The 9,760-nt window shown below is 46.9% G+C and overlaps 2 protein-coding genes across 2 annotated transcripts in view; both read left to right on the top strand.

Annotated features, from left to right (window-relative positions):
- Positions 1-298: 298 nt before the first annotated feature.
- Positions 299-4,405, top strand: LOC142996528 (ETS domain-containing transcription factor ERF). Its single transcript, XM_076147483.1, has 5 exons — positions 299-356; positions 1,330-1,561; positions 2,013-2,127; positions 3,316-3,406; positions 4,098-4,405. The coding sequence occupies exons 1-5, from the start codon at positions 299-301 to the stop codon at positions 4,403-4,405; spliced, it is 804 nt and encodes a 267-aa protein (XP_076003598.1).
- A 912-nt stretch (positions 4,406-5,317) lies between these two features.
- The window catches only part of lig1 (ligase I, DNA, ATP-dependent), a 34,157-nt gene continuing 29,714 nt past the window's right edge, over positions 5,318-9,760 (top strand). Inside the window, exons 1-4 of the mRNA XM_076149343.1 lie at positions 5,318-5,482; positions 5,925-5,990; positions 6,565-6,745; positions 8,442-8,604. Of these exons, the coding sequence (XP_076005458.1) occupies positions 5,466-5,482; positions 5,925-5,990; positions 6,565-6,745; positions 8,442-8,604 (427 nt within the window). The 5' untranslated portion in view covers positions 5,318-5,465. The remainder of the gene's footprint in view (positions 5,483-5,924; positions 5,991-6,564; positions 6,746-8,441; positions 8,605-9,760) is intronic.

Genomic DNA, 9,760 nt, shown 5'->3' with positions numbered 1-9,760 from the left:
CGGCGGCAGGTCCTGTGTGAACGCACGGCGACTCCCACCTGCAGCGCGTCGCGACACATCCCAGCTCATTAAAGCGCCTTCTCTTTGTCTCTGTCAAAAGATAGAAGATGATATTGATCACGCTGGCAGGAAGAGAGAGAGGAATCAGGCTGCAGGGTTAGAGAGAGTCGCGTCTAACTTCAGTGTGTGTGTGTGGGTGTGTGTGTGTGTGTGTGTGTGTGTGTGTGTGTGTGGTGAAGAAGCAACCTTGTCTGGCTTTAATGAGTGTGTTTTGCTTTGGATGTGTGTTTGATTTCAGATGCAGTGCGGCTGTAGCTCTGCACCGGGGCATCTGTCAGCGCCGTACTGGAGCAGAAGTGAGTGTTTGTGCGTCTTCATGTTGTCTATTTGTGTATGTATGCATGCCTGTGTGTGTGTGTGTGTGTGTGTGTGTGTGTGTGTGTGTGTGTGTCAGTGGTGCCCTGTGTGACCTGTGATTTGTGATCTGAGTGTCTTGTTGTGATGTGAGGTCATCAGTGAACGCAGGTAAAAGCTCATTATCACAACAACACGACCGTCCTGTTTGATCTCCACATCGCAGAATAAATTAGGAGTAGCAGGACCAGCCGGAGCGGAGTGTGTGTAGCGTGTAGCGTGTGTTCAGGCCGTTGTGATGCAATACAGCTTTCATCCGAGGCGGAAATGTGTGAAGGAAAAAAAATAATTTTTGAATGTTGAACGACAACAAATGCCGACTTCATAAACAACGAGATGAGTCGGTGCAGTAATTTTCCTGAACAACTCGTTTGTGCTCGCCGGAAAAATGAGCCTATTATGTCTAGATTACAAAATAATTACCGGCGCTGGCAAAACGATCCATCCTTGCGTAATGTCTTATGCAAAAACTAATGTGTTTCAAATGTGGGAGCACCGTGGAGCGCTCCTGCAGCTCCTCAGCCCGAGGTGCCGGCGCCGCCGTCGCCGCCGCTCGCTCGTCTACACACAGAGGAGGGTGATGGGAAATGGACGTTAAACTGAACTCTAAACTCTTGGTACTTGTGTAAATCTTGTTATAATGAGCTCTCCCTGCCACTCAGCATTCAGTGAGAACATTGACTTTCATTCTAATGCACTTTTAAGTCCCAATCTTGGAATATTGTTGAGGTGTTATTAGGATGTTTGTAGATGAAGCACAGTGGGGAACCGTTTAGGGAACAGAACTCGTTCCAGAGCTCCGGCGCTGGATTCTTCTGCTTCCCTGGTTTAGATCTCATCTCTCTCTCTCTCTCTCTCTCTCTCTCTCTCTCTCTCTCTCTCTCTCTCTCTCTCTCTCTCTCTCTCTCTCTCCAGCGGTGCTTTTCCCACACTGGGCCTACAAGCCGGCCTGGTCCCCCGGGTCCAGACAGGTCCAGCTGTGGCACTTCCTGCTGGAGCTGCTGGGCCGGGGCGAGGGCGGAGCCATCAGCTGGGGCGGCGAGTGGGGAGAGTTTGTCATCCGGGACCCCGAGAGGCTGGCCAGGCTGTGGGGGGAGAGGAAGGGCAAACCCCACATGAACTACGACAAACTCAGCCGCGCGCTCAGGTAAAGAGACACACACACACACACACACACACACACACACGGAGACCCATCAGCACCTGTGAGCTGCAGAGCCCGGTGGTGTTGCGTAATCCCCTCTCCCCCTCTCTCTCTCTCTCTCTCTCTCTCTCTCTCTCTCTCTCTGTAGCTTCACCCTCCGGCTGTTGTAAATAGAAATAGTCAACATATGTTTTGTCAAATTAGATTTTAATATGGAAAATGCCCACAGATGTGATATATATAATATATACACCAACTGGGAGGAATATTTATCTGAAGTGCCCTACGGATTGTATACACACACACACACACACACACACACACACTGAAGCAAAACTCCTCTCAGTGAATCCCTGAGTACACTTTACTCCCACTGTGTTATTGCTACATCTGAAGTAATGACTGAGTACTTTGTCCAGACGGCCCAAGCTTCCTCTCCCGCTTGGTGTTTCAGATATTACTACAACAAACGGATCCTGCACAAGACCAAAGGGAAACGATTCACCTACAAGTTCAACTTCAGCAAACTCATCCTGGTCAACTACCCGGGATGCTCGCCGTGCCATCAGGTCATCACCACATCATCACCACATCATCACCACATCATCACCACATCATCATCACCACATCATCACCACATCCTACAGCCCAGCCTAGGCTTCTTTGTCGCTGTACTTCAAGGGCCGATTGATAACTTCTGAGCCCAGAGTAGAGCAATGTTTCAACGTCGTCTCCTTACAATTTGTGAAAGTGATGCGGCCGCTGCAGGAGTTTAAAGGCGTCAGCATCAAGCGTAGCAGCCAGCGTGAGCATCACAAGCCGAGTGCGTCACGTCTATTATCCAACTCACTGAGCTTCACTACCTCTGCGTCGTGTTAAGTTGTAACTGCTCAAATGAGGTTTATCTCTTTTGCAGGATTTGTTTCAGCCCGCAGTTCATATGCAAATGTGTCAGGCTCAGAATATATCAATCACCCCTCACATAAATATCAAAAGCTTCATCTGTGGACGTTTCTTCATTACATTGTCCTGTGGCAAATTTCCCCTCCTACACACTGGTGCGGTTGTTTAAAGCGTTTCATGAGAAGCATTAAAAGAGTTTTATTCCAAAATGGAGTGAATCCATTTTAGGAAAGAGGCTTTGCATCACATTTACCATTTAAAATTAACCTGCCTGGCTTCAATAGAAATAATTGTGTCATTTAATACAAGCTTGACTGACTTGAATAAAAGTCCTGATGACTTGAACTTTATCTCTGAATGTATAATTGAGGGGAGGCGGTGCATTAAGGTGAAATTGCCCTCACAAGGGGCTGAGTTTGGCTCTATCTCTCACACAGCAGCTTCATTTGCCTCAGCTTCATTCTCTGAGAGCAGGTATTAGTCGCCGCAAATGGTGTTCATCCCTTTTTTGGAATGGAACGCTTGATGCCATATATTCTGACGCATAATGAAGCTTTAAATCAATTTGAAATGAGACAGCCAGCGTACAGAACATCAACACCTTCCTATTAAGTTATACGATTAACATCTTAATCACCCAGACGCTCTTTTGAGCATCTCTCCTCCCCGTCATCTGTTGGAGCATTGATCTATAATTAATAAGTCAAATCGGGAAGCCGTCCAAGGCTTTAATCGGCTGCTCTTAATGTTTAGCACAGACAGTGTCAGACTGTATTATGCTGAAAACTCTGTGTTCCCACTTTGTCTGTCCTGCCTCACGCTCATCTCATGCTCATCCTCCATCCGTCCTCCAGCTGCTCCAGAGCGGCCCGCTTCCCTTCCCTCTCCCCGCCGCTGACACTGGGCTCCCTCTGTGTGGAGGAGCAGGCTCAGTGATGGACACAGGTAAGACAACACCCCATCAGTGTTCCCCCTACAGGAGGTCCCGTCCTGTTTACTACAACCACCGACTCCTGCTGAGTCCAGGCTGTGATTATAAGCTTAAGATCTTTGCTACAGCTTCAGTACTTTATGTGTTTTAATATCTATTAATTAGGCCATAAAAGTCAGTAAAGGTGGTCTAAGCTATAGTGCACCTTTGCTGCTCAGGTGTTGGGGGAACACTCATGGAAAACCAATAACATTACACATTTACATTCAAAGCATTCGCCCTTTCAAATCATGCAATCCATTTTCATTTCACTCAATCTTTGAAACTAAAATACAACAGAGTTACGGGGAAACGGTGTTGCGTCTGTGATTTGATGTACTTTCAGTGGAAAGGAGTGTGTGAAGGAAACGCAGTGACATTGTGACACGCTGGGGAGACGAACGGGTTTGAGTGAACACCAAAATACTAATGTGGTCACTTTTGAAAATGTGTTGCTGCTCTTCAGAAACCTGTGACAGAATGATTGATAACATAAGTTGACTCCATTTCAGCGTCTTGGGAAGCTGTTACCGTTTATTTATATATTTTGTATTCAGACTGGATGAAGCAGATGTGGATGCTCTTATCTGACTCCTTATCAGAACAAATCCCTCCATATTTGTTGTCTGTTATAACTGAACCTGTTCTGCTGGTTCTGACCCACAGGGCTCCAGCCTGTGGCACATCCTCTCCTGCTCCCATGTTGCCTCCCTAAGCTGATCCCTACACCTCGGGCTCTCCAAGGCCCCTTCCCCGTCATCCCGGCCCCGGCTCACCCGGAGGCCGGCTTTAGGGAGCTGGAGTCCCTCCACATCAACGCCAACAGCTGGCCACGCAAGCTGAGCCCCGCAGGGTGGAGTCTGAACCACATCAGCCGAAGCCTGTTTGGTGGAGTGAAGCAGAGTGGAACTGGGAGAGTGGAAGGAGAGCAGAGGAGAGTGGGGAATGATGGACAGACGGGAGAGAAAGAGTGAGGCAAAGGGATAAACCGCAGCAGATGGACTGCTTTCAATTCTCAAATCTCACAAATACACGCTCTGATTAAGTTTCTGGAGTCATTGTGCAGATGTTTAATTGTAAAAAAACACAGCCTTTGTGTTTATTAAGCTACACCATGTTGTCTTTTGTTGATAGAAACACAGAGGAACCCATTTGTCTCCCTTTGCCACTTCAGACCACAGTGGGGGAACTGCACTTGGAAACAATTAGCAATATGGCTCTTCTGTTTGAGTAAATAAAGCAACACAGTCAACTTCCATTATTCAGCTGTTTATCTTGAATTCTCACCCTCGACTTCACCGAGGTGGATAAATGGCGAACTCATACTCATACACATGTCCGACTTTCCCTCCTCTTGCAGCATCAGGACCAAACCGTTGTACTTGTAGTTACCACTCCGACACGGCAGGTGGCAGTAATGCATTTGCAGTCGAAGAAACTTTTCACAACATAGCTTTTCCCGGGAGAAAGTCAGATAAGAGAAGTGTGAAATGACACATGTATCACTCTGTTAATGTTTCGGAAACTGTCCACTTCGTAAAAGACGTGGTAACATTTTGTATATTTAGTTAGACAGAATTTCACACTGACAAACAAGCGGTGAATACACAGAGGTGGAATCTGCTGTGTTGTGTATGTTCAGGAACATAGTTTTGTTTGTGTTTGTTCGCTTGTTTCTCTAATAAACCTGTTATCGGTCTGTACAAGTGCAGTGAAGCCGCTATGTATCAGAGAATATAAATACATATTTATTTCAAACTGATTTCCCGAGTTTCATTCTGCTGATAATTGCTAATAGCTGCAAACCGACTCGTTTTTTGTGGAGCGGATTTTGCTGTAGTGTTCCATCTTCTATATTCACGATCTCTGTATCAGATGTGATTTTTTGGCGCCGAATATTCCAACTCTGCTGTAGCGCAGCGGTGTCAGTGTGTGTGTCAGTGTGTGTGTGTGCCCACGGTTTGGACCTTTGCTGCGACAGAACTACTTATAAAAACAATTCAGTGGCGTTTAAAGGAAGATTCCGAAGACAACATGCAACGAAGCATCGCGTAAGTAGCCGAATCGAACCGGAGGACGTCTGTGTTTATGCTAGGCGGTAGCATTAGCTTGCCCACTTCTGAACGTCGCTAACGTAAAAAAAAAAGTTGTTCATCTTTGTCTTTGAGTTTATAAATGATCTTTGATGGAAGTGTTGTCATATATTTAGCAGTAATGACGAATTTAAAGACATAATAAAGAGTTATGATACGAGGTTTCACTTTCTGACTTACTACTGACTAGTTTTTGAGATGACGTAGTGATTAAAAGCAAGTGTGTCACTCAGACATTCTGCTAAACTCACGAGTGTTGACAGTCAGCTGCGTCAAATGACAGCAACTCGTCCTGTCATTTAAATATGACACACATATAAGTAACCCAACACACAGTTATGTTTGTAATTAAACCACGTTACATTGAAACATGTCACATTTTTCCTGTGGTCGCTTTCAGATCCTTCTTTCAGCCCAAGGGCAAGGACAAGGAGATGAAGAAGAAGGTGGAGGAGCCGCTGAAGGAGTAAGACTTGTTCTGTTCTGTTTCGTTAGTCAACCTGCCTGTGTGCAGAGAGACACGAGTACTGTGCTCATCACATACAACCAAGCCTGGAATCTAGACTATTTATATACAAACACCGGCACGTCTAGTGTCATTAAACCACAGCGCTGCGTCTCTTTGTGATGTCTCAAAACCGCACACACACTCCTGACCTTTGGGCCGTTCTGCAGGTCTGAGTTCTGAGGTGTTCACTTCTGTTTGTCTCGTCTGAGCTCCGGTTTAGAGCTTTGATGCTTCAGGATTCATTATCTCTAAACTGTATCATCTTAACGCCTTAAATCTCTCTTTAATGGACTCGCTTTAATGTATTGACCTTTAGATCATTGTCTTCACCTCTCTTTGATGACTCTTGCCTTGACTTTATATACTTCTAAGTTCTTTTTTTACTGCTTCTCCTGCCGTCCCCACGCTTATTTTAGCACTTCATAAAAGCGTAGCCGTAGCTTTGCTTTTGAACGGTGGCGTATAAATGAAGATCACAGCTCCGTTCATTTGTTTCGCCTGGCATTTTAACTCGCCCCACTCTTATCTACAGACCGGTGAAGAGCCCTCTGAAGGTGCAGAACGGCGTCCAAGGGGCGGAGTCACCCATCAAGAAGGCCACCAAGCGCAGCCGTCAGATCCTGGACAGCGACGACGAAGAAGCGCCAGTCGTAAAAGACCAAGTGGCCGCCAAGGCGCAAGGGAAGAAACAAGCGGCCGGTAAAAAGGAACAGGTAAACGCCACTTTACACTTCCTGATTGGGCCGTCAGAATCCATTTGGGCCCTGAACACAACACGACCACTGGAAGGTGTCTGTGACATTTGCGCAAAAAGAAATGGAGTTTTATGGTGCATCCTGACACACACACACACACACACACACACACACACACACACACACACACAGTACAGGGAGCAGATGTACTTTATCCACATTATATAGTGTGTGTCTGATGTAATAAGGTTCAGAGACGGATCGCTCGGAGGCTCTTTCACTGGATCGGCGCCGCTTCAACGTCCTCAGACGCTTTCTTTCCTGTGCCGCACGTAAAGGTCGCCGTGTCGCTCTGGGATGTTCAAAATCTCATTTGTATAAATCCCGAGGTCTCATTTGAAGGTTGGAGGCCTTCATCAGCTCTTATTGTTTGTAAAGCACAGTTTTCCATGGCTGAACAAAGCCCCGAGTAATTGTTTTGATGATTCACAGCGTTGAATGCTTTTTTGTCAGAGATGAGCCTTTATTACAGTGGAACGAGATGATTATTGGCTCTGGCTGTCGTTCGTCCTCCTGTTGTTTGCTAAATAATTCCCTTCTTCCGCTCAGGTTAAATGTCAGGAGTTATTCATTATGCATGGAAGGAAGAGTCGGGCAGAGTCCACACGCTGTTCTTCACTTGAAATCGAGCAAATATATGTATAACCTGTAATTTGTATGTTCACGCCCACGCCGAGGGCCCCGGTGTGCTTCACAGGAAGTAGAACTCTGGGGGGGAGACGCCTGCGAAAGCTCAACAGGTGGCGCTTCAGACATCTGCATATGTTGAAGAAACAGAACGTTCTCAGTCCTCCTACCTACTCTCTCTTAGAAGGGAAAACAAATTGCCTCCCTCTCCTTCTTTGGACGCCGCGTTCCCCGAGCTGTTCTCCGTCTCGCCTCTTTTGAAGCGTGCTGGGACATTTGGCGGCGACTGAGCACGTCGACCCGCGTTAAAAGAAGTGAAGTGTTTGCCATAGAGCACCTAATGGAGGCTGCAAATGAGGAAGAGGAGGATGGTGATTTGCTAAACTGCCCAAACACTTCACTGAAACTGTTTTCTGTAATGCTGCTTTGCTTCACTTCGTAGTTTATGATAGGAATGCACAACCACTCAATATTAGCTAACTCAAGTAATTAAACAAACAAAATAAAGCTTATAATCCGACAATTCTGTTTATTATAAATATGTATCCGCTGCATGTACAGGGTTTGACATTGACCGGTTCACCATCCGTCCTTAAGCTCCTGCTGCAGTCTTCTCCTGTTTATCTCCCGGAGCTCCATGGTTACGCAGAAGCCCCCCCCCCCCCCCCCCCCCCCCTTTCAGAAAGGCCGTGATCCTTGGCGTCGTGTGTTTTGATCGGTCAGCTGTTTCCTTTCTTGTGTCACTTTTCTTTATGCGGTGAACAAACGATTCCTCCTTCCTTCCACAGGAGATCGCTCAGTGAACGACTGCACTCTCTCTCATGTGCTTTGGCAAAAGAATGTGTGTGTGGCTGGCGGATGATACAAATTGTTCGCAGTCATCCAAAATCTGGTCGTCTGTAGCAACTGAGCTGCCATTACGCTGAAATGTGCACCTCAGATCAGAGCCATAATTAGCAATAATTGTAGCCATTACCACCTCTCATCACAACACTAACCATTATCTCCCGCCCGTCTCTCCCAACAGGCGGATGTATTCAAGGCCGTGCCCACACCACTGTCTCCTCCGTCGGCCCCGGCCACCCCGGCCACCCCGGCCACCCCGGCCCCCCCGGTCACCCCGGCCTCTTCGGCGACCCCCGGCACCCCCAACTCCATCTCGCCCTCAGGGATCCCCAAGCGTAAGACCGGTCAGTATCTGATCCCATGTCACCGTCGCCTCACTCTAGATTAGTGTCGCTACATTTCTGCATGTTGAACTTTGACACCGCATGAGGTTTGTTGGTTTTTCTGCCCCCGGGCGTCTTTATTTGATTGCATATTAGCGGGAGCCTAATGGCTGCTAACGCTCCTTTCACAAAGACGGGTGGGGAAGAAAAGCTACTTAACACCGTGTGTGTGTGTGTGTGTGGGTGTGGGTGTGTGTGTGAGAGGAGTTTTGTCTCTCAGAAATAGCTCATTTCATTTATCTCTCCCCCTCACTTCAAGCCTCTCAACCCGTAGCTCGAGAACGACGGGGCCAGATTGTGTTTCACTATTTCTACTTTATCTCATCCTCTGAACAATTGGGTTACACGCTTTAAAGCCTGCATCATTTTTGTACTTTTGTAATAAAACCTGCTTTGTATTGTGATGTGTTCTTCTCTCTCTCTCTCTCTCTCTCTCTTTCATATAGAGGGAGGTTTTTCTTCCGCAGCCTTTGTTTTTCATTGAACGGCATGGAACAAATGGGATTATGGTGTGATAACTGTACATCACTGGTGACGGCTTCACTGTTTCACCGTGCAAGATGAGAGAAAACAGCCTCTGCTTGGTGTTTATAGTCACCATCTGCTGTCTGTGTGCAGAGCATTTAGATCTGCATGGTATGTGACATAGAATGGGCCAAATGGAAGAGGGCTACAGTGCAGTACAGGGGTGTGAGGGTGCAGGAGGGTAATCGGTACTTGGATGCCTCAAAGATGGATCATTTGCTGCGTCTCATCGGCCCTCGCACATTCGCTCACAAAACACAATCGCGCCTCAATCACAGTGCGTGGTGCTGTCGGTGTGTTTTAGATCTAAACATACATGGACGGCTCACGCTTTAGTGTAGTCTTTAGGAACCCGAGGCTTCAAATTGTAGACTTTGCTGTAGGTTTAGTCTGTAGGTTTACCTCTCTGATATCTGAGAGGTAAATCCCTGTGACTTGCATCTTAAACAGTGTTTGGAAACTCAGCAGGTAGAGATTTCATTTCTTTTTCCCCCTTCATCCCATCATCTTGCTGTTGGAAAGCGGCCTCGTGTATTCATATTTATTTATCTGTCGCTTTCAGCCGTGGTGTGTTGCTGCGCGAAGAACCACC

This window comes from Genypterus blacodes, unplaced genomic scaffold (assembly GCF_046128005.1).
Source record: "Genypterus blacodes isolate CSIRO-AG114 ecotype Tasmania unplaced genomic scaffold, CSIRO-AGI_Gbla_v1 ptg000005l_1, whole genome shotgun sequence".
Taxonomy (NCBI): Eukaryota; Metazoa; Chordata; class Actinopteri; order Ophidiiformes; family Ophidiidae; genus Genypterus; species Genypterus blacodes.
The sequence above is the reverse complement of the archived record's forward strand: the minus strand, read 5'-3'. Positions and strand labels throughout refer to the sequence as shown.

Excerpts from the sequence above, each read along its gene's own strand:
- LOC142996528 (XM_076147483.1), top strand. The coding sequence starts at position 299 with ATGCAGTGCGGCTGTAGCTCTGCACCGGGGCATCTGTCAGCGCCGTAC. Across the intron at positions 1,562-2,012 it reads AAACTCAGCCGCGCGCTCAG|ATATTACTACAACAAACGGA; the intron begins GTAAAGAGACAC and ends TTGGTGTTTCAG. Across the intron at positions 3,407-4,097 it reads AGGCTCAGTGATGGACACAG|GGCTCCAGCCTGTGGCACAT; the intron begins GTAAGACAACAC and ends TCTGACCCACAG.